This window comes from Pleurodeles waltl, chromosome 6, assembly GCF_031143425.1.
Source record: "Pleurodeles waltl isolate 20211129_DDA chromosome 6, aPleWal1.hap1.20221129, whole genome shotgun sequence".
Taxonomy (NCBI): domain Eukaryota; kingdom Metazoa; phylum Chordata; class Amphibia; order Caudata; family Salamandridae; genus Pleurodeles; species Pleurodeles waltl.
This window is the reverse complement of record NC_090445.1, coordinates 585,971,674-585,998,093: the sequence shown is the minus strand read 5'-3', so window position 1 is coordinate 585,998,093 and position 26,420 is coordinate 585,971,674. Positions and strand designations below refer to the sequence as shown.

Below are 26,420 nucleotides of genomic sequence, written 5' to 3'. Positions count from 1 at the left end.
GTTGCCTACTTACTTAAACGGGGGACACTGTTTACAGTATAATTAAAATTATATACCCTACCCTCTGGAACGTATATATGAAATTTAAAAATGGAAGTAAACGTGTAACAGTAACGCAAGTTATGGGAATAAAAATATAGAAAGCAACATTTTACATTTAGTAGCATTGAAATTGCCTATTAATTGTGACTCAAGCTTCATAATATCCCCAGCCTGTCATCTAAATTGGTATACTGTTAATCCACAACTAGGGCGATTATGGGACATTTAAAATATGCTACTTTTCAGCTGCATTGTATGTAGCACTGTCTTTCGTTGTGGTTATTGTTCATGAAAGGTACCTTATATACGCTTTATAATCGGTGCAGAATTTTCCTGCTCCAGTTTTTTTTTTGTAGTATCACTTTAAGAAAAGTACAGCCTTGCTATAGTTCATTGCAATTGTTTCAATATTAAAATGCCTGCTGTCACTTACTTTGTTGTATGTACGATTCACAAAAAAGAGACTAATCTGATTTGGCACCTGTTTGCCTCCGACTATCCCTGCTTTCATGAGCGTAAACATGAAGATCCACACAGGTTCCTTTACTAATCTACTTTTCATTAGTAACCAGACATTCTTGTTTGTCAATCAAGTAAAAACTGTTGTTTCCCAGTAAAGACCATTAATTCATGCAAAAGTAATTCTAAGCATCTATAGTCTCAGTGAACAATCAATAGCCAGTAGTATGTTCCATCAAAATTCCTAGTTGAGTAGTTTCAACAATTCACTTCATATACTCTCCATCCATTGATATGCCACCTACAAATATTTTGATTAATTCAAATTCATGTTATTCTGGATGACTGGCCTATGTTCCTGGTGGCATTAAATCGGATTGTGTGTTCAACTTATTCTGAAATGTACCTATTGCTTTATAGATAAAGCCATTTACCTCCAGACTGTCTCCCCATGCCACCCATCGCATGCCCCTTTCAGCAGTTAGCCACTCACATGGATATTTTAACTAGTGTATTGTTGTAGTCAGGGGATGGACTTAACAGTGCACAATCAGTCTTATTTCGCAAGCATGAACATGAGAGCTATTAGTGTCAATTAAGTATTAGATCACCTTTTAACAAGCTAGAGACCCAGCAGATATAAGTGAAGGAAAAACTGATCCTTTTATAACATTTCCAAGGATTTTCCCTTCCACTTTGGCCCTTTTCGCCTTCATTTGTTTGAAGCAGTGGCAGCGTTATATCTGCACCATTTTGACAAACCCTCCAGTCCCTTCATGTACTAGAAAGCTCAGAACCAGGACAATCTATTTCCTCTGCTGTAACACCCCATCAATAAACTTAAGATCCTGCCTTGACAGCCGGTATAATATTAATATCATATTGTCAGTAAATATGATGTACATCCCATGTACTATCTGCATCTTGCAACCCAACTATCTTGTATCCATGCTGTATGCAGCACTCTTGTGGGAATAGGAACACGCTTTTCTCTAAATGGAATTAATTAGAACAGTAATCTTTGCCTTCATGGTGCAGAATCCAAATACAAGATTTACTATGTCCTCTTTTCTGACCATTTTTATTGCTCAGTGTAAATCATGATGTTGCAAATGGTTTTGCAATATAGCGGAGTATATGCCAGTATGAGCCTGAGAAGTTTGGTAGAGAAGAGGTGTGCCATGTTTGATCTCTGCCTTGAGCTTTTCACAGGCTCAACCAACTCATACTCATCCTTTCATGAATGGAGTGAACTTCAGGTGGGATTGTAAGAGAAACAAAACATGACCTGGGTATCAGTAGCAAAGATTTGAAAGCTGAAACTCTTATTGACTGAACGCTGGTGCATAGGATCAACATGGTAATTAAAATAAAGGGTAGAGAAGCAATGGGCTTAAGGCACTTACCAGCTCACTTAAGTTGTTTTTAGCTATTTTCGTGATAATGGCACTCTATTGATAGTGCTTGATAAAAAGGGTTCCATACATTTAAATGATGAACCAGCAGCACTATCACCTTTGCAAGTCTATTTAATAACTTTGCTAAATTGAGGACATCAAAGCTGCTGGTAAATGCAGGAACGTTAATAGAGCAGGGTCTACTGAAACTACTATATTCTAGATAGTTCAGTATCAATCGGAGTGGTCCCTGACAGTATGAGGGGCATAAGGCAAATGGTCTTTTGCCCAAAATATCAGTCAACTCTACGTAATCTTGAAATTGGAAAGTAACTGCCTTCTCCAGAATTTAGGCAGACAAACACAACTAGAAATCTGCTGGTTATTTATGCGATCCAGATGATCTAAGAATTTCTTTCACTTGAATTTAGACGTGGCAAATGGAGATTACCCTTAAGTGCGAAGGGGAAATTACCCGCTTACAAAAATGTGAAAAACAATGTTTTTATTCGCCTCAGAATGTGTCAGAATTGCTGCATATGGAACATGTAATTTATCCATGTTCAATATTTGCAGGATTGTTCTCAGGACCAACAGTGACGAAACAGTTGGGCACTAGTTCATGAAAATGTGTCCAGCAAATGTTTCTTTCTAACCAACTCCCTTTCCCGTTGATTCCTTATCTAGAAGTTTCTCCAGATAAGAACTGTTTATTTGCCTACGGCCTTACTGCACTATTGAGTCACCACCCAAATATCTCAAAAACACTGCAGGTGGAACTGACAAACCGCTTTTCGAAAGTGGAGTATTTTGCATTCATGCTGGTTAGGCTTCACTATGTAATACTCTCACAATACCCCAAAGATGCTCCTTTCGATTTGCAATAATAAATCCTTAGCTCAGTACTGGTAGTGTGGCAAAGTGCAGTTAGGCGTTCAAGAGGAACATGTTAAACATTTCTGAGTACAAACATGTAAGTAATTGACACGACTCGAAAGAAATCAACACAAATTTATTTTTAAAAAAATAGATTTTTATCTTACTTTAGACATTAAAACAAAGAAATGTATAATCGGAGTAATGGATTTTAGAATGAAAAATAATTCAACACAGTTCAAACATTCAAACTTTCACCTCTGTGGTCAGTGTGGAAACTCACTAGTGACCCTCAGTTACTTGCAGAGTGAATTCAGACGAATCTACTCGTGGTTAACGTTGTGCGGGGTCCCAGGACCAAGCTGCATCAGTCAGTCCAATTTTACTTGGTTGGGGGAAGTGGTTGTGGAGGAGGAGGGGGGTGGGAGGGTTGTCAGTTGAAGGGGTAACTTGTCTGTCTTTGGTGCTGAAAACAGGAGCTGTGGGTGCTGAAAAGTGCCACTTATGACACTCGGTTACTTGCAGGTCAAGTTTGGGGGAAACCCACTGGAGGTTAAGCTTTGGTGGGTCCCTGGACCAGGATTCACCAAGAACAACAACTCTACCTAGCTCGGGCGTCTTGGGTGCATAGGTGTGCTTGGCTATCCATGGTGCTGAAAACAGGAGCTGTGGGTGATGGCTTTACCAGTGTGACGGTGCAGGTAAGGAAACTGATGCAAAAACTCAACAGCGGAGCCACTGGTGATATCAGCTGAAGGTGTTGCATTGTAATGCAGGTTGCAGTGTCGTATAAGGGTGGTGATGACCAAACTGATCACCAACAAGCCTTGGCAGTTGTAAGGTGGAGGAGAAGCTAATGCCCCTTCCGGAGGTCTTGGGGGAAAACTATAGCCAGCTGTAACATGGTGGAGAGCTGGACTACACTTTCCACAATGCCCTGGACCATCTACTTTTAAACGATCCCTCAAAGGGCCCAATGGACATCGATTCTTCTGTTCTGGTAGGTGCTTACCTGTGGGTGGTGGGCAGGAGACTAGTGCCCCTAGACCAATGGAGTCTGGTCTTGCCTAAGGCTCACAAAGGGTTCCCTCTTGCTGGGGGAATCGATCTTTGGTGCAGGATGAGCCGCAGTCGAGCAGTTCCAGAAAGGTTGCTACAGGTTCAAGGCATCACGCCTCTGGTTTGTGCAGGTTCCTGTTGTCGTTGATCCTGGTCTTCTTCTGTCCTTTCTTCACAAGTTGTTGCTGATCGGACGTTTTGGTGGCAGGGCTGCTCCTTAAATCCTGATTTAGGGGAGTTAAGGGTGTGGGTTCAAGTAGCCAATGGACTACTAGTCCCAATGGCTAATCCGCCCCCGACGTGACCATATCCGGTGGGTTGTTGGACCTTTTTTACCCAGAACTCTTGATTTTACTTCTTTTCAAGATGGCTGAAGACTTTCTCAGTGATACAGACGAGGCTGCCCACCCTAAAGGTGTTGCTAGCCTTCTGGGGTGTGTACCCCTCCTGACTAATTTTCCCACCTGCCTGGGTGCAGATGTGCCATGGGGCAGCGGGAGGACTTTGTCCTCTGCTGGTGTAAAGCCTGCTTGCATATCATAAGCAGTGTGCCCTTTGAAGCCCACTGCCTTGATGTGCCACTTCACTAGCCTTCATGGGAGCGAGAGAGGTGTGACGACCTTTCTGTCAAGGCCTTTTTCCTGACTCTTGGGAGCTTTCAAACCTCTGCCCAGCGGGGCAGAATCCTGTATTGGTGGCAGCCGCTGCGAGTAGGCAGCCGGAGCCCATGAAAACAATGGTAACCCGGTGGGCAACTTCTAGGGTTGTGCTCTAAATCCGTGCCACTTCACCCTAGATACAAAAATTTTGTCAGGGGAGAGAAAACACATTTGATACAAAACATGACCCACTTCGACTGTACCATAATGGAGCGAGTGGTCTCGGGTTTGCCCGGGTGTCAACCCATGTTTTCCTGTGGACCATCGGGCACTTATAGTGGTCCTTAATAAAAAAGGCTACTATAGGGACATAAAAGCATGTGCTTTCATGTCCACAACTTTTCGTATAATGCCCTCTGCTTTCTGGGCTCAGGAGGCCTTCTTTGTGGTGACTGACATGTTTTAAAGATAGTGCTTTGGCTGTGCCACACATGGTGTGGGCACAGTCAAGTTCCAGCAGTTTGAACTGCTCCTGCATTCTGCAATGGCAGTCCCCCTGTCAGTAGTTTTCTCGGGTCACTCAGGGTGGCACAAACAGTGCTTCAGGTCCTGGTGACCCCTTCAACACCAATGCCCTGGTTACCACTGGTACCATATACTATGGACTTATAAGCAGATAAAAGTACTTGCCAATTGGGGATACCAATTCACATTTACTGATTTAGGGAGCGAGCACTGGAACTGGGGTTTAGTTAACAGGCTCCATTGCACTTTCAGAGTCCTAACCAACAGCGTCTAGAGCAAAAAGTGTGGGGTTGACCGTCCAAATAGGACACTTTCCTACACCGCTCCAATACGGTGCCACATGCCAGTGAAGATGGTTTCTTTTATTTTCAGTGTGCAACAGATTTTCGGATCTAGAGCTTGCGGAGCAATTAGCCCAGTGTTTTCACTCTTTTTGACTCAAATTTGTAGGGTATTTTTAAAATTGAATGTATAAATTCCTCCTTGCATGGAAAGCAGGAAATAAATATTTGGGTTCTACCTGCTCTGCTCTGTTCTGTGTGTATGTGGAATGTTATGGCAACATAACCAGCACCTTTCATGACTATTCACAAGTAGGGAGGCCTTAAATGTCAGACGTATTCTCAAAGCTGACCTGCTCCTTTTTGGAATTGCTGTCCTCACTTGGGAAATTATCCATGCCATTTGCAGTTTTAAACTCCCAGTAAGCACAGAAGACTTGTCTTCATTTTCCCATCAGCGGTTGAATCACCAAGAACACCCCCATCTTAAATGGTGACCTCAGACCAAATGAAGATCTCATTATTCATTCAACCACACACCAGTCCTGTAAAACGGTAACCTGTAAAACTGTGATTTCCTGTTCAAGAGCACATAAAGGCTTTCAGGGTCAAACTTGGGAACCTCTTCACATACCTATTGAAGTCGCGTTTCACCCCAGGCTTTGTCAGCAACTTCTTACACTGTCATAGTACTGTGTTTTTCTTCTGGATCACAGACCATTTTTAAGTCTTGTGCTGGCAGTTTCTGGACTAACCCTTACAAAAGACTTGTGAACACCACTTGTGCTGAAATGTCAGGAACTGTACTGCACTTTGGCATGCCGTTAGGTCCCACTGGCTTTGGTGGTTCCTGCTTCTTTGCCCTGGCTATTTCCATTCCTTCAACAGCTGTGAAAGCGCTTTTCCAGAACAGTGCTGTTGACGCAGATATGCTAATTAGAAATTATTAATGAATGTTTATGTATTTTGATTAATGAAAAGGTTGTAGAGAAATTAATCGTGGAGAAAACAATGTGCACGTTTGAAAATGTGCCCACGGAGAATGGCAGCCACTTATACGAAAGTTGTAGTAAAGTTAACTAAAATGTGTGGAATACTGAAAATATATAAGAATAATGTAGTAATATGTCATATTGAGATGTATAACTTATGTTTTGCATTAATTTGTAGAATTAACTTAGATGAAGTCGTGGCCTACTTACCAGGCCTCATACAGAATCTGATTTAGTAGAGCATGCTGGAGGAAAGCGAGAATGCTGACCTGACCTTGAATCACCCCATGTTAAAGCTGCTTAGCTAGAATTTTCTGCGATGTACCGACGAACAGGAGATGATGAAGTAAATTTGATACAGTTATGTGTAGAGTAGGCTAAATGTACTTTCCCAGGACTTAAACAATGAGAGCACAGACTGAAGAGGAACATACAACATTTTCGGCACCTGAAGAGCCGGACGATGAAGACATCGTACAGTGGACCAATCCATTAACTGAGAAAGAACAAATATTAGAACTCATAGATTTGTTAAATTAATATTATAGGTTAGAGTCATATCTGCTGATTGACTGACCAATTAGGGGGATGGACTGAAAAACTCTAATAAAAAGTCATGAAAATGCGCTAAAACTTCAGATGCAAGGGGAGTTTTGATGACGTCAGGAGCCGCGATTTGAGAGTCTGTCGTTGTGCTCATACTCTTGAGAGCCTAATGCGTTGCTGATCTATTGATGACCTGAAGACGAAGACTGACTTTGTTGCTGATCCACTCCGTGGATAGCTAACTTTGACAATGTGACTGATTAACTTTGTGCCTTTTCTTCTAGGTACCAACTGCGTTGTTTTATAGTTAATTTTTTTTTTTCTTCTAGTTGGATGTTTTCCAAATTCATATTTTTCTAAATAGTTTTTGCATGAAGTCCCACATGCTGATGCTGACGCTAATCTGGGTTAGGAAGGCTCTTTCCTGGGTGATGTTGACAGAGACAAATGATTGACGGACAGATTGCTGAACTCTGCTATTAATATCGTTATATCCATTTATATTTTTTGTTGGCTTACGCTGAAGCTTTTGAACATATGCTTTCTAAAGTTTTGATTAGATTGCGTTATTGGTGGTCACAAATACACTAATTCCGAGCTGATTAAATAAAGTTTGAGCTAACCAGATGCCTTATAAATGTAATCAATAGGGAATCAAACGCTTTATCGAGTTGTGGTTATTCATGAAATGATGGTTATAATTGTTTATTGACTAATAATTCTCTTAGTGGTTACTGATTGATTATATTGATTATTGATGCCACTGGTTACTACGTGATTAGGACACTCCATGCGATCCAAAAGGTTAATCGGCCTATATGCGTCCCCTTGTAAGTTTACTTATTAAGGACCAGGCGCGCTAGCACTGCTATAAAGAGTAGCTGATGTCTTCTTGGATCACGATCCTTCTGCCAAGGGTTAAGGCACCATTGTTTTGCCTACTTTCATGTCTGTTTTCGGTTGCATTTTGATAGTCTAAGATTTTCAGATCCTTAACCAAGAAAGAAGGAAAGTGACGTTTGGGAGTGAAAAAATCTGCTGGCTGAAAAAGTGAAACCATGATATTTTAGATTCTTCGTGCCACCAGGGCCTGTTATAGACCTCAAATTCGTCCAGAAGTTTCTCAAAAAGTATTTAAGAATGTTCTATTCCCTTCTGTTTGTGAAAGCCGTGTATCAACCAGGTTTTTGCACAGTCAGTAAGGACGTTGCCATGCCACAATTAACACCTGCCTAACTTCCCAAGAGTTGCAGTGAGAGAGAAGTACCATCCTGCACTTTTGCCTCCACTCGATACCTAGAGTATTAAAGAATGTGATGGCATTACTGGAAGGAAATCAGACAATTTCACATGTTTCGTTACCTAGAAGATTAATAGATTTGGGCAAGTCCGACAAAGAAGCAATGTATTTTCATTGCACAGGCGACACAACTTCACTAGGACACTTGTAGCACATTTATGTCAAACATTTTAACACTTTCATTATCAAAGTTCCCACTATATCCCCAGGAAAGAATAGGAGGGGGTAATTTCTTTTGAGAGCCTGCTAGGACTGATAACTTTCATTTTACAAGGAAGATTTCCTTCAGAGTTTTTTCCACCATTCAATCATTTTATCCCAACCTTGTGATTTGGAAACTCGCAGGATATGAAATGAGTTGCTTTTGGTGATGCAGACATTTATAAAGTTAAGGGTGCTCCTCGGGCATCCTGAGTATATGCCCTCACAGTCTGAACAAAAAAACACTTCCCTTAGCAGCTCTTGGAATGCACTATAGTGAGGCCCGCACTAGGAGCTGAGGTTTATCGAGGAGTTGATGGGGCTCCCCTGTATTGAAGTGATCGTCCAAGTCAGGAACAAGACTCATTTCTGTCTGGGATTCTCTCTAGATTTTGTGCTATACTTCAGGATTGATGAGCTAACAGAACCCGTGTGTCAGAGTAGGACTGGTAGGTTTTCGGTTGGTTTTTGAGACGCACCTTTATGTAAGATTTTCCTTACGGCATTTGTAGGTGTTGATCACTCTTGTGAATATTTGTGCTGGATGCGTTTACGGAGCTTGTCTTTTACCCGTTGCTTTTTAGGTTCATTTCTAACTGTTTTAGGGGCCATGGGTTCTAAAAAAGAGCTCAGTTTTACGGATCAATCGTGACTGTATTTTTACACAGTAGTGTGATGTTCCTGATCTAATCTTAACAGATCAGATTGAAGTGCCTCACAAGCGAAGGAAAACAAAACACACTCAACTAATTCTTGCATGAATTTTTACATTCCTGCAGTGTGTTTCTATGGTACAGGAAGCACGGCGGAATGTGTGGAATGCTGTCTCCATCCCTGCAGGCCAGAGCCTTGCAGCACCTCTCCTGTTGTGTGTTTGGAGGTTGATAGAACTTCCTGCTTTTGATCGTCTGCTCTCGCTTTCCTAAAATCCACGGTAGTACCTACGAGTGGTATTTTTAACATGGCATTCTTTAAAAATCATAAATATGAAAAACGTGTGTTCGCTGTCTCCAGCTGGTCACAAGTGCGGTAATGCTTAATTGACCCTCTCTGCAGCACGAACAGGGAGCGCGAGTTCCCCTTTAAAGTGTAAAATGTGACCAAACTTGATTGGTTTCATCTGCAAATATTTGTGCTCTGAAACTGTTGCCAGAAGTCCCTCCACTTTTCAAACGTTGTACATTCGAAAACCTTGGGAGCCTTAAATAACCAGCAGGTCTCATGACCATCCCTTCGCTTCCATGGAGGATAATGTTTTAAAACAGGTAGTATACCCAGCCTGTGTTTCAGTCATTGTTTCTTGTCCCAGTTGCTATAGGGTTCTTCCAAGTAAGTATGTGATTTAAGCTTGGTATAGCCAAGGAGTGTCATCCATCCATGGCTGTGTTTAGAGAGACTTGCTTTGTCCTCCACAACTGCTAACACCAGAGAGCTTGATTTTGTCCGTTTTTCAAACTCTAAATGGTTAAGAGATCAATCCCAGGCGGCAGACAAACTAAGGGTGCATAGGGCCTGATACAAGATCTCGTGCAGGGAAGCTAGGCCTCTCTTTCATTTCAATCCACAGATAGTGGCCCAGGGAATCTTCCGGACGAGTTTTACCTTGCGACAGTAGTTTGCAAAAGCTGCTTTCCGTGCCAATGATTGTTAAGCAAAACCAAACCCCAGCCTAATTTTGGCCTTTGATGTGTATGCTGGTAGATGGAAGATTGACCTATACAGTTGGAATATAGTTTTATCCAGGATGGCGCTGTCTGGACCCCACTTCCATAGAGTTGGGAGTTGGGAGAACCCTTGCTTGAGCCACTTGCAGGGCTAGCGTGAGCCTTTCAACTTGTTGTAGCGGTCCTTAATTTTTACCTTTCCTCCTTATTTACTCCAGTTGGTCACTGAACCTTCCATTCGTTTTGAACCTTAAATAAGTACATTTTAAGTTCTTCTTAACACGTCAAATTGTAATTTTTAGATGAGGCTATGAAGGAGTGGGGTATTTTAGTGATCAGAGGTGGTACCTTTAGTAAATAAGAACTTTAGTGTTTAGTGATTATGTGGTGCTCTTTATAGGTGTGTGTGTACTAGACATTACAAAGGATTTGTACACTGGTGCCTTTAACTCTGGTCGAATGTTAAAATATGCCTGTAGTTTTCTTTTAATGTAGACTTTTGTGTCACAATTTGATCAGGTTTTTAGTTTGTTCTGCCACTTTGTTTTTGTGCGTTGTTTTGATCTCCAAAATAGTCTTCCCTTGTAAGGGAGAAATCTCCTCTGCTAGCGACTTAATCCTCCTCTCCTCAAATATTCTGCCCACTGAATTGACAAGTGGTATTCGGTTAGAGAGAAGGTAGAGAAGAATCTGCAAACTGTTTCTGGTGTACATAACACACATTCTTAGCCTCTAGTATGCAGCTTTCATCATCCTTTAATATTATACACTTGAAACAATTATGTAGTAGTACACTATATTTGTTTAAATGGTGATGTAAAGGTATTCTTGTCAAAAGAAAAGGTTCTTCATGACTGTGTGAGCAAACATTGTGCACCTCTGGTATTCAGTCACAAGCAGTATTTCTTCATAGAGCGGGGCAAAGAAGGCCTTACTGCTACTTGACAGATCTTTAACACATTTATGAAAGAGCTATAGTAACAACAACCTCTTGTTAAACGTTGAGTCAAAACATTGGTGCTAGAGCTTGCCTTGCTCATAATCCAAGGTGATTCACAGAATTGCATTGCAATGCTGTGTACTTGTTAAACACTTTAACTTGCAAGCAGCTCAAGGTTCAAGGAATATTTTTTTTTATGAATGTATGTTATTTATTTTCCAACAAATGAGTACATTAACATAATGAAATCATAATAAAATGAAAACATGCCACTACGCAACCTCCCCCCACCCCGCACTATCAATGATACATTATGCCGTAGTACTCCCACCATCTGCCCCTTGTTGAACTTTTTGATTGCAACCCCTAGCAATGTATATGGGTTCATCCTGTTTTGCACACAAGTCTATTCCGGATCTCCATTCGTACAATGTCGGTGGAGCTTGGGATTTCCCTTTGCGTGCAATGTCTCAGTTGGAAACCATGGTTGCCAGCCCTACAAGGCTGTTTCCCCGTCTCCCACTCCTGTGAATCCATTCACATTCTCCAGGAGGCCCACCAGGACTAGTTTAAGAGAAGGTTTGATGGATCTGTCTAAAATTCGAGAAAGTCTCAGCTATTTGCATCCAGTAGCGCGCCATGCTAAGGCATTGTCACACCATATGAAAGAAGTCCGCCTCCGAGAACGAACATCGAGGTTCAGGGAGCATGCCTGTGTGTCAGACACTGTGGTGTGAGATAGGTCATATGTAGATAGCATATTTAGATCAGCTGCAAGCATGACAAAATAGCGATCTCACAAGGGTCCATACACCTCCTCTCACCATTCAGTGTCTTCCCAGGCACCAGTCCACTGTTCCCACTTCTGTCATAAACTGTGAAGTGTCTTAGGGGCATTACAAATCAAAGAGCGGTATATCTGGGAAATGCCCCCTCGACCAAGGCAGTCCATTAACAGTTGTGCTTCAAGGGGGCTAAAGTCAAATAGGTTGTTAAGTTCCACTCTGTATTCAGTCAACGCATGCATTAATTAGAGATATTTATTAAATTGAGTACACTATAAAGTCTGTAGTGATGTGCAACTCTTGAAATTCATCTGAATATGTAGCACTGTCTTGAAGTTTTTGATAGTAACCAAAATCGATAAATTCCCTTTTACTTTAGCTTTCATTTGCTCCTTTTGCATCAGTGGCTTAATAGATCGAATTTAGGAAGCTCTCTTGGATATAGCACCTGTCTGATTTTGCCTTCACATTCAGAACAGTTTGCTTGTGTCTCTTACAAAGGTTTATGGAGAATCATCAGCTTATTTATTTGCTCCTATTAACAAAACATTTGTATTCCACACAGATGCTAGAACAAAGCATTTAACTTCTAAAAACAATATCGAGTCACAGCAGTGAACACACTCTCTTTCTATTCAGACAGAAAACATGAAAGTTCTTGTGAATTCCTCACACACGTCTCCACTCCTCTATCGTTAGTCTCATCTGATGAAATTCATTGCTCCCGTGCATTGAAGCTAAAAATCGGAACTGAGGAAAGGAAGGAGGCTTTGTCATGCTATAATCACGATGGTTACTTCCACCAACGTTGTATAAATAAATGAAAATATAATGAAAACGAAGGACTGGTTGTACTTTACTTTTGTCTTTGTTTAGTCTCAAGAGATTAACAATTCAATCAGTGTGACCCTAAATCTACATTGGTTGCGCAAGCTAAGTAGGAAAATGTACCTTTCCTTCTTGGAATACTATCTGGCCCAGCATGTTGGCTGTGAGAAATCCTACAGTTGTTCTTATTTATTGTGTGTGTGTAAATGTGTAATGTGTCTATATTTGTTCTTTGGTTGGTTTGAGAGCTTTGTACTGGTACGTGAACAAGAAAGTAGCTCCTTTTTTGTCATTCATTATGATAAACCTATAAAGACTGGGCAAGTCAGAGCTATCTTAGTTGCTGATAAAAAGTAGGATTTAAAAAAACATAGCCGACCTAAGTTGGGAAGACCACTGTGCAAATGAATGTTTATTAGATTCCTGGTACTACAAGTGTTAGTCGTTTGACACCAAGCATTAAAGTGTGCCCCTTTATTTTGCAGCATCTGGCGAGGGCCGAATGTGAATTGTGTTGACAGCACAGGGTACACGCCTCTGCACCATGCATCTCTGAATGGACACAGGTAATGCCTTTTTCTTTTTTTGATTCTTAGGCCTTGTCTAGTCACCACATGTGCTGTCTCTTCAAGACCTTTCGTTTACTAACAGTGGGCTTAGAGGCTGCCCATTGCTTACCATTTATAGGCTTCAATGTCACTCATTCGCTCGCTTCTTGCTTGTGTGTTGCTGTGGGCTTCTTTCTTCTTAATGTGTTTGTGTCTCCCATGGAGCGTGGATGCCGTACTTGTGTCCTGCCATTGCTATTTTTTTCTTTCTATCTGAGCACTCTATCATAGTGTGTATTTGTAAGAGATTAGATTTTTTTGGGGGGGATATGGTGTGATGATCCTTCTCAAGCAACAACCACAATTGCTGTCAGGGTGAACCACAGAAGTCTCTAAACTAACCTGTGCTTAACCCTCTGGTAGCTTGGCACAAACACAGTCGGGTGTAACTTAAAAGCAATGTGTAAAGTTTTTATGCAGTATACAAACAGTAATAAAGTGAAAACCAGCACAAGAAAAATCTCACACCAGTTTAGAAAAATAGAGTAAACATTAATAAATAATGTGATACCAGAACGACAAAAATCCAATTGGTGGAACTCAAGAAATGTAATGTCACAATTTTGGGTAAGTGTAGCACCTAAAAGCACAAAAGTCTGCTTGCAGTCATCTGGCCATTCTAGACCAGGGGAAAGTTACAAGTTCAGGCTGACTTTAAAGAAGCCAGTGCAAAGTGTCCAGTTTGCGTTGAAAGAGACCGAGTGCACTCTGATGCCAGCCAACGGTCCAGGACCTGGGAAGGCACGTCTTGCGGATCAGGACTCACTCTAACAGAGGCCAGCTGGGCTCAGGCAGGTCCATTTGTGGTAGGTCATCTGGGCAGTTGCAGGGACCCCTGCAGCTCAAAACGCAATACCAGTAATCTAGCCCATGGAGTCACTCTGGTGGTTATGAGTTCAAAGAGCAAGTCCAGGCTTCCTTCTTCAGGCAAAAGGGCATTCCTTAGAGCATCAGGGATGTCCTACTTCTGAGACTTCTGCAGGTCCACAAGTGATCTGATGAGTGATTTAAGAGGTCAAATATTATACCTGGAACCACCCTTTGAAGTGGGAAAACATGTGGAGCATCCCCACATCTGTTTTTGTTCCTTTCTTCCCCTCTCTGGCACCTGGTGGTCTTTGTTAACACTAGGCTGGTATCAAGATCCTTTGTCTGTGGTTGTGGAAGTAGCCCCAATGAAATGTAATTGTAGCAGGGAACAACTCTGCCCCAACTATCCTGACAGTATGGCACACCCTTCCAACACCTGGTCCCTCTTTTTTTCACTGTCTGGGAGGAATACAGAAAGTCCAATGCCAATTACACTTAGTCATGTGACCCAGGACAAAGGTTAGGACAGGAAAATGGCAACTTTCTGAAGGTGAAGTTTCAGAATTGTGGCTTGAAATTCAAAGGTACCGTTAAAGAGTATTTCAAATTGCAATTTGAGTGTAAAAATAACATTCCTAGATGCTCTAAATCAAATGTCACTTATTAAATGTAATACGGTAACCCAATGTTATCCAGTGGGCGAGATAGGCCTCACAGTAGTGAAAAAAACAAACACATTTAGGGTTTTTTCGACTACCTGAACATTTAAACCTTAAAAACAGATGTGCTATCTTTTAAATACAGTGCACTATGCCCTATAAGCTGTTTAGGGCCTTAGAGTTGACTTATAGGCATTAAAAAGGAAGGCTTAAGCCTAGTAAATGGAAAATTTGCCAGGTTGAAATAGCAGTTTAAACATGCACTACGGCGTGCAGTGGCAGGCCTGAGACATATTTTAAAAGGCTACCTTAGTGGATGGCACACTGAGTGCTGCATACCCACTAGTTGAATTTAATTTGCAGGCCCCAAGGACATGTGGTACTACTTTACTAGGGATTTAAAAGTAAATTAAATTTGACAATGTGGTGTAAGCCATTTGTACCATGTTTAAGGGAGAGACATCGAACACTTTATCACTGGTTAGCAGTGATAAAGGGCACAGAGTCCTAAAGCTCATAAAAACGAATTCAACAATGCAGCAGGGTGAAAACAAAACGTCTGTGGGGCTGCCACCCAAGAGTGTCATGTCTAACAGTATTTTTCAGCTGGCTCCTTTGTGCTCCTTTTTTCCACTCTCCGTTGCTTGCCCTCATCTACCCTCCCTCGTCTGTATTGCTTTCTGTGTTGCCTTCCTTTGTGTTGCCCCTGCCTTCCAACCCACATTAAATATTAAAAAGCGGTGTGATTCGTCAGACCAGTGCTGGAGCCAGTCTTAAAGATTTTTTCCTACATCCTCCATTGTCTGTTTGGCCCCCCACCTACCCCTTCCTTCCTCTTTTGCCTCCCGTCCTGCCAGCAGAAAAAAAAGTGCTGAGATGTGGCTAGCACTGGCTGCATCATAGTGCCTTTTTTGCCTTTCATCAGTGCTGCATTGTAGCCACACTGCTGTACAACATAGCTAAAAGACATAGACAAAGCAAATGGCTCTTGTAGGTGAGTCCTATTGTTTTTGCCTATGCTTGTTGAACACCTTACAACCTCACCCTCAGACCACCCCATCCCTTTTCCTGGTTAACTGACAGGCTCTGTGAAACAATTCAAGATACCCTCAGTGTAGTTGTACATTTTTCATGACAAGTTTGTGTGGCAGCTTATGGTCATTTGTCACTTTGTTCTATTCTTCCCTGTAGGTAGGGCACAGACCTGCCCCATATGCTGCAAAATAAAATAAAGGAGGAAACAGGGCTCCTGTAGGGGCCCTCTTCTGACTCTCGTCTTTTTTTGAAGTGGGTCCCTTAAGAAATAGTGAGATATGCAGTGACCCTAAGGTATCTACGGGGTGAAAGAGGGTTTTCGGCCTCCCATGCCACACACTGCAAAAGAGCGTGCACCAAGCCTGATGCTCTCGTAAAAATGTGATGTACAGGTTGTGGACAAACTGCTGGTGTATAAAACACTAGAAGAAGTAAGTGTGAACATGGACCTTTTTGCCCTGATTGAAGCTCTGTAACAGGATACACCCTATATGCAGAACTTTGCATCTCCAAATTGCAAAATGCCCCCTTGGAAAACAACACAGAATACACTACTGCTAAAACAATATGTAATTTACTCATGTAAGAAGAGACGCCACAGGCTTTCACTAATGCACTTGATCAATGGCGATTACTAAACTCGACTTGCTTAGTGCCTTATAGTCCTTTAGGAAAGCCCTCAAGAAAGACTTAGGAAAGGAAATATAGCGTAATGTCCAAGATTTGAAGACATCCATTGGTACAAAAATTTACCATCTCTTTAAGGGCATTAATGTCATGTGATCACAGATTCTGGAAGTAGAGGAGAGAGCAGAATATCTAGCAGTCTTCAGTTTTGCATCTGAAGCAACGCTCAAATGGAGAAATACCTAAAACTTGTCAGCTTGAAGTTGAAAGAACTTAAGACTAAGTTAAGAAGAGAACATCCAGTTAAATGGCCTGCAAGAAGTGGGGCGAGAACAGGTATACTAATGTGCATGACAAATCTATTGACCCCATCACTCGTCTGAGACCACCCCAAAGTCTGACAAGAGTGCAAAGCCCTGCTGAGCAAAATAAAATGGAACCTGCGCCAGAGAAACATAGTACCGCAGTGAAAAATTAAGAGGTGTTAGCAATGGGTCAGAAGCTGAAAGACATCACATTTGATGACTTCAGTAGCTTGCTCTGAGGTTTTCTCACAGGCTACTCTGCTGACCCACATCCTCTTTAACACCTTAACTGAGACAGTGAGATTGGAGAAAATGCAATACAAGCTCCCCCACACCCCTTTTGCCATAGTATTTGATTATGATGGATCTATGCACCACACATCGGAATATCAGGGAGAAACAGATCTACTAAAAAAAGATTGAACCCTGAAGGCTGGCAACTCAATGCAAGTGTGATCTCCACACCAAAACAATGTGAGGTCGTAGTGGCATAGACCAGGACAGATGAATATCAGAAACAATCTTAAATCCATAGATTGAGAAGGGCTGAAAAGTGCACAGATTGATTAAGAGCAGGCTGCTTGGAAAGATCCATTAGATCCTCATGATTACTTTTTGTTAAGTGTAAAACAATCAGTCGGATGATTGTCTGGGATGTTTGTGAGGGGAGCATTAGGGGTGGATGGTTTCAGATCTGGAGGGTTGTTGTTTAGGCATCTTCCCATGCTGGTTAATGTCACAGCAGCTGTCCTAGACCTTAGACTTAAGATGCGGCTGGATTGAGGGGAGCTTGGACTGAGGTGCTGATGATCATACTGATGTAGTGTAAGAGGTCTGCTGACATTGGATCACTTTAGTAGGACAACTTTTAGTTGAAGTCAGTATAGACCAGAATCTATGTACTGCTGCTGAACCCTTTTGGGGTATCTTAAGGAAGGGTTGTGGTGGGAGGAAGTTGATTAGGACCTACATCAAGTCTGACAGTAGTGAACAACCACACAGTTTGGTGTGAGTACCTATATGCATCTATACTGCAATACTACTGAAAAGGAGGGACAGTTTTACTAGGCAATGGTAAAGATGTTATCATATAATGTGCGATTACTAGACATCCCAAGAAAACGGTGAACTGTATGGCAACAGATTAAACTAATCCAAGCATATGCAATACCTCTTAGAGACCCATCCCTATAGGAAAGTTCAGCACAGGATGAGGCTCAAGGACTACCCTGTGGTCTACCATTCATCTGCAAGACAAGACAATGATGGAGTCTCCAGGTTTATATCTAGGTGATTCCCTCTGTTAGTGACAGACGCTGATGCAGGCAGAGATGTTAGATGTTTTATGCTTGGGACACATGTGGAGAACTGCCGTCTCACCTTAGCAACAGTCTGTGTACCCAAAAGACTTTTCTAAATACATTCCTGAGTACACTGATAGAGCTACCGGTATGGGGATCTGATTCTAACTGGGGATTTTAGTCTAGTATGGGACCTTTAAATGGGCAGATGTAGAAATAATGACGGGGCAGTCTTTGTCCCTCACTGACTGGCTGTGAGTTCTATAAGACATACGAGGCCTTGGTGTCTCTGTGGTTAGAAAATCACATTAGAGCGAAGATGGGATGCTGGAGAAGATTCTGCCACACTTATTTCATGCATACTAGTCAGGTGTTATTGCCAAAAGGTAGACACATAACAATGTATATCAGACAGGCCACCTAGTCAAAAAGACTCAAAAGGAGAGCCTGCAGGGATACTGGTCTCTTGGAACATGAGAAAGTGTTCGACTGGAACCTTTTGCATATGGTTGTGGAGAAATTGAGTTGTGGCCTGAAAGAGATGCATTAAATCTAGATCCTTTCAACTGGAGAGGAACTTCGTAGGGCTGCCCAATGTTGCCTCTGCCTTTCCCATTAAGCATAGAAACACTTGTAGTGCAAATAAGGAGAGTAAGAAACATAAAATATATACCTTTTAATGCAAGGAAATATAAGGTAACTCAATGTGGACAATAGTCTTCTCACTCTAGGAAGTTCTGAAACAGGCTACTCACTCTAAAACATTTGGGGAAGTTTGAAGCAGTTTTGGGCCTTCAACACCTCCCTCCCAGCCCCCAAGAAATGATGGGTGGCCCATATTATAAAATATCTGGGGATCAAACTTACTCATATATGTACTAAGTTTACAGGGCGAATTTTAAATAGCTACTAGATGACAAGGGTTATAAATGGTCCCCAGGTGTGCTGTCCTGGACAGTTCGTGTTAATGTCATTAAATCATTAAATTATTAAAGTGTAAAAAACCTTATTTATACTTTTGCAGGAGGCAGTGACGAAATTTGTAAGGAACCTGGCAGAGAGTTCCATTAGAAAAGGTAACAATAGTATTACTAGATTTCCAAACTTCTTACTGGGCCATTCACAGTGGTCCAAAGAAAACACTAAGAAGATGGCCTTTGGATCCTGTATTAATAAGACTGCTGTGGGATGTGATGTAGCTCCGTAAACAGGATAGACGGCTACATTTGTAACTCTCAACCCAGTTGCCACAGCTTTAATAGTATGAGATGAGGTTCTCTGTAACACTAAACTTTATCATATTTTACTGATAGAATTCAATCAAAATTTCACCCACGTTTTAACTCAAGGGCCATTCAGGGAGTGCAGAATTATTAGGCAAATTAGTATTTTGACCACATCATCCTCTTTATGCATGTTGTCTTACTCCAAGCTGTATAGGCTCGAAAGCCTACTACCAATTAAGCATATTAGGTGATGTGCATCTCTGTAATGAGAAGGGGTGTGGTCTAATGACATCAACACCCTATATCAGGTGTGCATAATTATTAGGCAACTTCCTTTCCTTTGGCAAAATGGGTCAAAAGAAGGACTTGACAGGCTCCGAAAAGTCAAAAATAGTGAGATATCTTGCAGAGGGATGCAGCACTCTTAAAATTGCAAAGCTTCTGAAGCGTGATCATCGAACAATCAAGCGTTTCATTCAAAATAGTCAACAGGGTCGCAAGAAGCGTGTGGAAAAACCAAGGCGCAAAATTACTGCCCATGAACTGAGAAAAGTCAAGCGTGCAGCTGCCACGATGCCACTTGCCACCAGTTTGGCCATATTTCAGAGCTGCAACATCACTGGAGTGCCCAAAAGCACAAGGTGTGCAATACTCAGAGACATGGCCAAGGTAAGAAAGGCTGAAAGACGACCACCACTGAACAAGACACACAAGCTGAAACGTCAAGACTGGGCCAAGAAATATCTCAAGACTGATTTTTCTAAGGTTTTATGGACTGATGAAATGAGAGTGAGTCTTGATGGGCCAGATGGATGGGCCCGTGGCTGGATTGGTAAAGGGCAGAGAGCTCCAGTCCGACTCAGACGCCAGCAAGGTGGAGGTGGAGTACTGGTTTCGGCTGGTATCATCAAAGATGAGCTTGTGGGGCCTTTTCGAGTTGAGGATGGAGTCAAGCTCAACTCCCAGTCCTACTGCCAGTTCCTGGAAGACACCTTCTTCAAGCAGTGGTACAGGAAGAAGTCTGCATCCTTCAAGAAAAACATGATTTTCATGCAGGACAATGCTCCATCACACGCGTCCAAGTACTCCACAGCGTGGCTGGCAAGAAAGGGTATAAAAGAAGGAAATCTAATGACATGGCCTCCTTGTTCACCTGATCTGAACCCCATTGAGAACCTGTGGTCCATCATCAAATGTGAGATTTACAAGGAGGGAAAACAGTACACCTCTCTGAACAGTGTCTGGGAGGCTGTGGTTGCTGCTGCACGCAATGTTGATGGTGAACAGATCAAAACACTGACAGAATCCATGGATGGCAGGCTTTTGAGTGTCCTTGCAAAGAAAGGTGGCTATATTGGTCACTGATTTGTTTTTGTTTTGTTTTTGAATGTCAGAAATGTATATTTGTGAATGTTGAGATGTTATATTGGTTTCACTGGTAATAATAAATAATTGAAATGGGTATATATTTTTTTTTTGTTAAGTTGCCTAATAATTATGCACAGTAATAGTCACCTGCACACACAGATATCCCCCTAACATAGCTAAAACTAAAAACTACTTCCAAAAATATTCAGCTTTGATATTAATGAGTTTTTTGGGTTCATTGAGAACATGGTTGTTGTTCAATAATAAAATTAATCCTCAAAAATACAACTTGCCTAATAATTCTGCACTCCCTGTATAAGAAATGGAGGGATGGCTGCTTTTGGATCGATCTGGGATTTCTTGGAGGGATCAAATATTCATTTGTTTGACTATGTCAAGTAGGAACTCACAGTGATGGAAACAGTGTTTTATGGTATGTGCAGCTTTGTCATTAGGTCTTGCACCGGGAAGTGAAATTAGCTACTACAAGGGAGAAATGCTAATTTTAAAAAACAATAAAACTAATCAGCATTGGGGTGTAAGCTCTATATAAATGACTAAGGGCCAGATGTATCAAAGGGAAAATGTGTTCGTACAAATGGCCCTAAAATTACAAAAAGAATTACTCAACCAAATGGAAGTCTACTAATTGTTGGGTACAAGGGAGGCATTTTTATTTGCAAAACCAAAATTCTTTGGTTTTGGGGGGTTGGTGGAAGTGCTACAGAAGATCCTCTGCTTTCTAGTTCCCTCTTCCTTGGGGGACTGCACGCAGGGTATGAGGCCAGTTAATGGCAAACACATAACTAAAGGAAAATGAAACCTAGTATAACTATACCACAGCACAACTAAGCTTGCAATAACGTCTCATTTAAAGAAACAAGCCCCACCTTCAGTCACACTTGTACCTAAATATTCTTGTCATGGAAAAGCTGATCAATAACTTAGATAAGCTCTTTGATGACTGACGTGGCTCGTCGTACACAGCCCTCGAGGGAACGTTGTAGTATATTTTTCATGTCTGGATGATTGCCTTGGGAGTAGGTCAACTTTATGTTGGAAACGTGGGGTTGGTGATGGCTGAGGGATGGGGATGAAAACATATTTTTAAACAAATAGTTAACAATGACTATGTGCACATTGGTTCAACCATTCCAACCTGCCAGAGTTGGGCTCTCTCACTGTATTTTTGATTTGTTGCAAATCCAATAAAAATACATTTGGATAAAATATTTATATTTAGGGTCTTTTGAAACGTTAGAACACAAAGACAACATTTCTCCTTTTACTTCAAAGCACCATTTCTCACAGCATTTTTCATAGCATAGGGAATACGTTCCATTTCCTTGAGACCAGAACCAGTGCGCAGAAAGGCACTCATCAGCTCAGCCCGTCATGCTGGTTTTCTCCTCTACTTCAGGAGAACACAGAACACAGGAGCTTTTTGTTATGCCACCATTCTCCTTATAATCATCACCAACCATAGTTCAGTTTAACTAAAAAGTCATAAACTTCTTTGTACAGTTTTAAACCAGACAGTATAAGTGAATACGTATTAATACATAAATGGACAAGTAAGAACACCATCACTTATACTGCACCTAATAACACTATTACTTATAAAACCGTCGAAGAAATTGTATTTGGTGGGATGATTAATTAAAATAGCCATTGATATTTGCACCATCATTTCATTAATAGACATTACTTATTTAATAGAATACTGCCTAATATGACTCATCTTGCGGCATCGGTAGGATATATAAGTGACTGTAGTTTAGAGCCACAGCTCACAAATACAGTGTCTTCCCTTTTCCAGTTCAGAAGCCCATGCCATGAAGTAGTGGTAATTAGTCGAATATAATTATCTTGTTTGGCGCTGTCCACATGAAACCTTTTTGGCAAACTATTTCTGGATTTTTCTGACCTACTATAACTGAAGGCTGGCTCTTCTGTTAAAAAAAAAAAATGTCTTCTTTGTATGCAAGGTATAGGATCGGATCCACATTTTACCAGTTTTAAGATGGGTTTTTTAATTTCTATTCTTAAAGGAGCAGGTTGAATACTGAGCTCAATTGCTGAATACTTATATTTACCAAATAGTGCCATTCTTAGGCAGCTGATTTGCTGACGCATTTCTCTAGTTCACACTACGCATTAAGTCCTCTCCAATGCCAGTAAGGTTCCACACACCTCCTCAGTATAGCACAAACTGTCCAATTTCCTATCCTTAACAGACACCATCTGATGCAAGCACTTCTATACTTTGTCTAAATATTTCATTCACAATACCTTTATTTTATCTGCAGTCAACCTTCCTCTGCTCAGCTCTTATTTATAAAAGAAACTTGCAAACACTCTGAAATGCCGTCTTCTTTAAAAACTGTTCCCAATGTAATAGGAATGTGGGCAGTGGAAACAGTCACTTGTCTTTTGTGTCTGTTGTAAATAATAGCACGGACAGTACATAATGATATTTTACATTTTAGAAGTAAATGCAAGGTATCGTAGGCTAGAATGAGTCTGCTTCTGACAAGAGCTCAGGCACATACTTTGTTGCAGCAGCAGGCTCAGCCTCTGATTAAAAAAATAATAAATACATTTTTTTTAAACTGCAGGATGCTGCATCTTTGGTTTATACTGTGGATCATGAGGGTTTGTGTAAGCTCTCTGTGTTAGCATTAGCCATTGTATGACCTTCTTAAAGATTGAGCAGATATTTACCATTGAAAATTCATTGTGTTGAGACAGTTAAGTGCTCTTAAGGTCGCTGTAATTTGTTACCTTTTAGAAAGTGTCACTGATAAACCTACCCACAGGGATTCTCTAGCATTGAATCTTTCAGAGATTCACTTTCTTGAGACTTCCATGTCCTCGAGGTGGGAGTTCTGTCATAATCATAATAAGTAGCTCAAACCAAAACATTGAACAGCAAAGCTTAATATTTGACATTAGTAATTTGTTTACCTAGTTTGGCAAATAACCAAACTCAAGCAGTTAAGGAAGCAGGTAGTGAACCATGCCTCCCCTCAAGGACCACCATGCCTCCAATTTCTTAACGCACATTGGGTTTAATTAAGTCTTCCTGAGCTCTCTCTGGTATCTTCAGTGAGACAACTGACTTTCAGCTTTGTTGAACTTTGATTGAGCCTTAGCTATGAACTCCTAGAAGGTAACATCTTTGCTTTTGAACTGTGACCTTTCTAATTGTGTGGCAAACTCTGACTGCTCTCTGAGAATCCATCGAAACAGTGCCCATTTTCCCTGCATCCTTATCACAAGTCTAAGGAATCCAAATACTGTCATACATTTCGTAAACCCTGAAGGACAGGCAAGACAGAATTATTCTTTGGCTGCAGAAAAAGGTAAAGGAAACTCCAGAGTCTGCAGACGGAGAAGAAGGGAATATCTCCTTTCAAGAAAACCCAGAAAAGAGAAAGACTTTAGGAAAAAGGCTCCTCAGTGGAACCTCAAATAATGTTCCACAAAAGCAAAGACAAAAAATAACGACCTGTAAAAAGTAGTCCTTCTAGGACTGAAAAATGGCAGTGAAGAGTTCCTTTATCCCCTGTTTATGGGAAGAAATCATCTAAATCTGGTCTGAACCCTCAACTCGATTAGCAAGGGTACCTCCTTTCTCGGGTAGCAAAAAAGACATCAACGAGACCATTGTCAGCGGCAACATCTGCATCCAGTAACCTATCAACAACAAACACAAGTGTTGACAAGGAGAATAGTGCCAGATACCTCCTTTAAACTTAGAGGAGCACCGTCCGCAAAATCAATGTAAATGATTTCCACCAGGCCAGACCAAACCAGACTTCACCACGTAAGGTCTCACCTTTACCACCTGTACGTCTCTTAGAATTGGGGCAGGGTCTGAAGATGATGATAAGGATGACAGTCCCTATTGTACTGCTGCGGTCCATCTCCACTTGTCAGGACATTGACTAGGGCAATGAATATATTGAAGGAGATTTTTCTTTCAAAGTTAGGCCAAAGGTGAAATCAAGATCTTGAAACCTTTCAAGAACATTATGAATATGACGACCCATATGATGAACCTATGATGCAGTTTCCAATTGGAATGCTTAGAACTTTAGCCAGATGCTTAATAATTACTATAAGAGATTTCCTGAATCAGGCAATCCACCGCCCCTAACACAACTGTTTCCTCCTCAACACAATTCCTCCCCACACTCACACCTTGCAGACCCCGCATGTTACTTCAGTTGAGAAGTCCACTGGTGCAATAGAGACAATCCGCACTGCCCAGAATGTTTGAGCCTATTACCTTCCACAGAGACTGTGATAGAAGAGGATGTTTAACCCAAAGATTGGAATATTAATCATGTTCAGCCAACTGACAGAAGAGGAGTGGGGTGGTTGTGGGGTCCCTCTTATAAGGTTGGTAGATGGCCTAATGTTTGTATGCGCACAACCTTAGTACCTGCTGAGCACAGATGCATCCCTGGAAGGATGGGGAGCACATTTGCAGGCTCAAGAAGAAAGCTGCAAATTGTTATGTCAGGAAAAGAAGCTGCATATAAATATCTTGGAGCTGAAGACTATTTTATGAGGCTTCCAAGTGAATATAAAGAAATCTTTAGTACTGCTTTGTAGAGACAACACAATCACTACGTTCTGTCTGAACAAGAAAGAAGGAACAAAATAGCAACTACTATCCATGAAAGCCCTGAAAATCCGAAAATTGATTTTACAAAACCAGATCCCATGAAAGTGTAACATGTTCCAAATGTAGACAATCAATGGGCAAACACTCACAGCAGAACATCAAGCGAGTGATACGAGTGGGAGCTGACTCAACATCTCCTGCTGTCAGTTTTCTGGAGGCTGAGGAATCCAAACCGGGATCTATTTGTTACAGCCCTCAACAACAAATATCACCTTTACACCAACAGATACTTCCACAAGGGATCATGGGGAATGCCTTTCATATAGCTGTACAGAAATGTTCATTTACGCTTTCCCTCCTATCAACAGCCATTGATACCGAGGCTACTCACCAAAATGGAAGTAGCTGTGTTGAATTATCCTGGTGACTCCAGTGTGGCAGATACAGTTCTGATATACAGCACTGCTTTCTTATTGGAGCAACATCATATTCCTGTCAGACTAGTGCCAGAAATGCTCACAATGAACAGGGGTCAAGTTGTTCATTCAACACCAGAGTCTCTCAGTTTATCAGCCTGGCTCCTGAGTACAGTGAATTCCACCTCTTAAATATTTCTCAAGAATGCAGAGATATTTTAGCAAAGGCTACAGTAGAATTTACGAATGAGTCTTAAAAGGCTAAATGTTCTTTGTTCCGCAAATTGTGCTCTAATAATGAAATTCATCCTTTCTTGACTTGTCCGAAGTGGATTAAACTGTACCTGCTTCATCTGGCTTGTATAGACCTTTCTCATAGCTCACTCAAGGTCCCAATAGCAGCAATTTCAGTGCTGCCAGGAGAATCACTGAAATTCACACCGTTATTATTAAACAGCCATACTTGCAATTCAAATATGTATTGTGAGGACAAATCCCCATTTTATCCAAAAGCCCTATCTGACCGGTTACTTAACCTGTAAATGTGGTTCTCCAGTGTTTCTATCTTTTGTAGCTTCACAAGTGACACTCCCTCCTCCCTATCAAAATAGATCACTGCATTGGGTACTTCATTCATTACATTTCTCATGCAGAGAAATCTGAGGTATGGAAGAGTGGTTTAAGAGATGCTTCCTGGTCGACTGGAGTTTGGTTCTTCTCAAAACAATGTGAATAATTTACCAATGTAACATATTAGGCTTTGCTGTTCAATGTTTTACACCACTTACCATAGTTACCGTGGGATTCCCACCTCAATGATGGGTAAGATTAAAGCAAGTGAGTCTATAAAATATACCAATTCTGGAGAATCACAGTGCTGACAGCTAAGTAACTTTTTCCACAAAACTTGCTCTAGTTGCCCCCATACTGAAAAT

The 26,420-nt window shown here is 41.3% G+C and overlaps 1 protein-coding gene across 7 annotated transcripts in view; it reads left to right on the top strand.

Annotated features, from left to right (window-relative positions):
* Positions 1-26,420, top strand: part of ANKS1A (ankyrin repeat and sterile alpha motif domain containing 1A) — an 823,551-nt gene that overhangs the window by 188,745 nt on the left and 608,386 nt on the right. For all 7 annotated transcript variants that reach the window (XM_069238819.1, XM_069238817.1, XM_069238816.1 and 4 more), the window contains exon 2: positions 12,980-13,060. In XM_069238819.1, the coding sequence (XP_069094920.1) occupies positions 12,980-13,060 (81 nt within the window). The remainder of the gene's footprint in view (positions 1-12,979; positions 13,061-26,420) is intronic.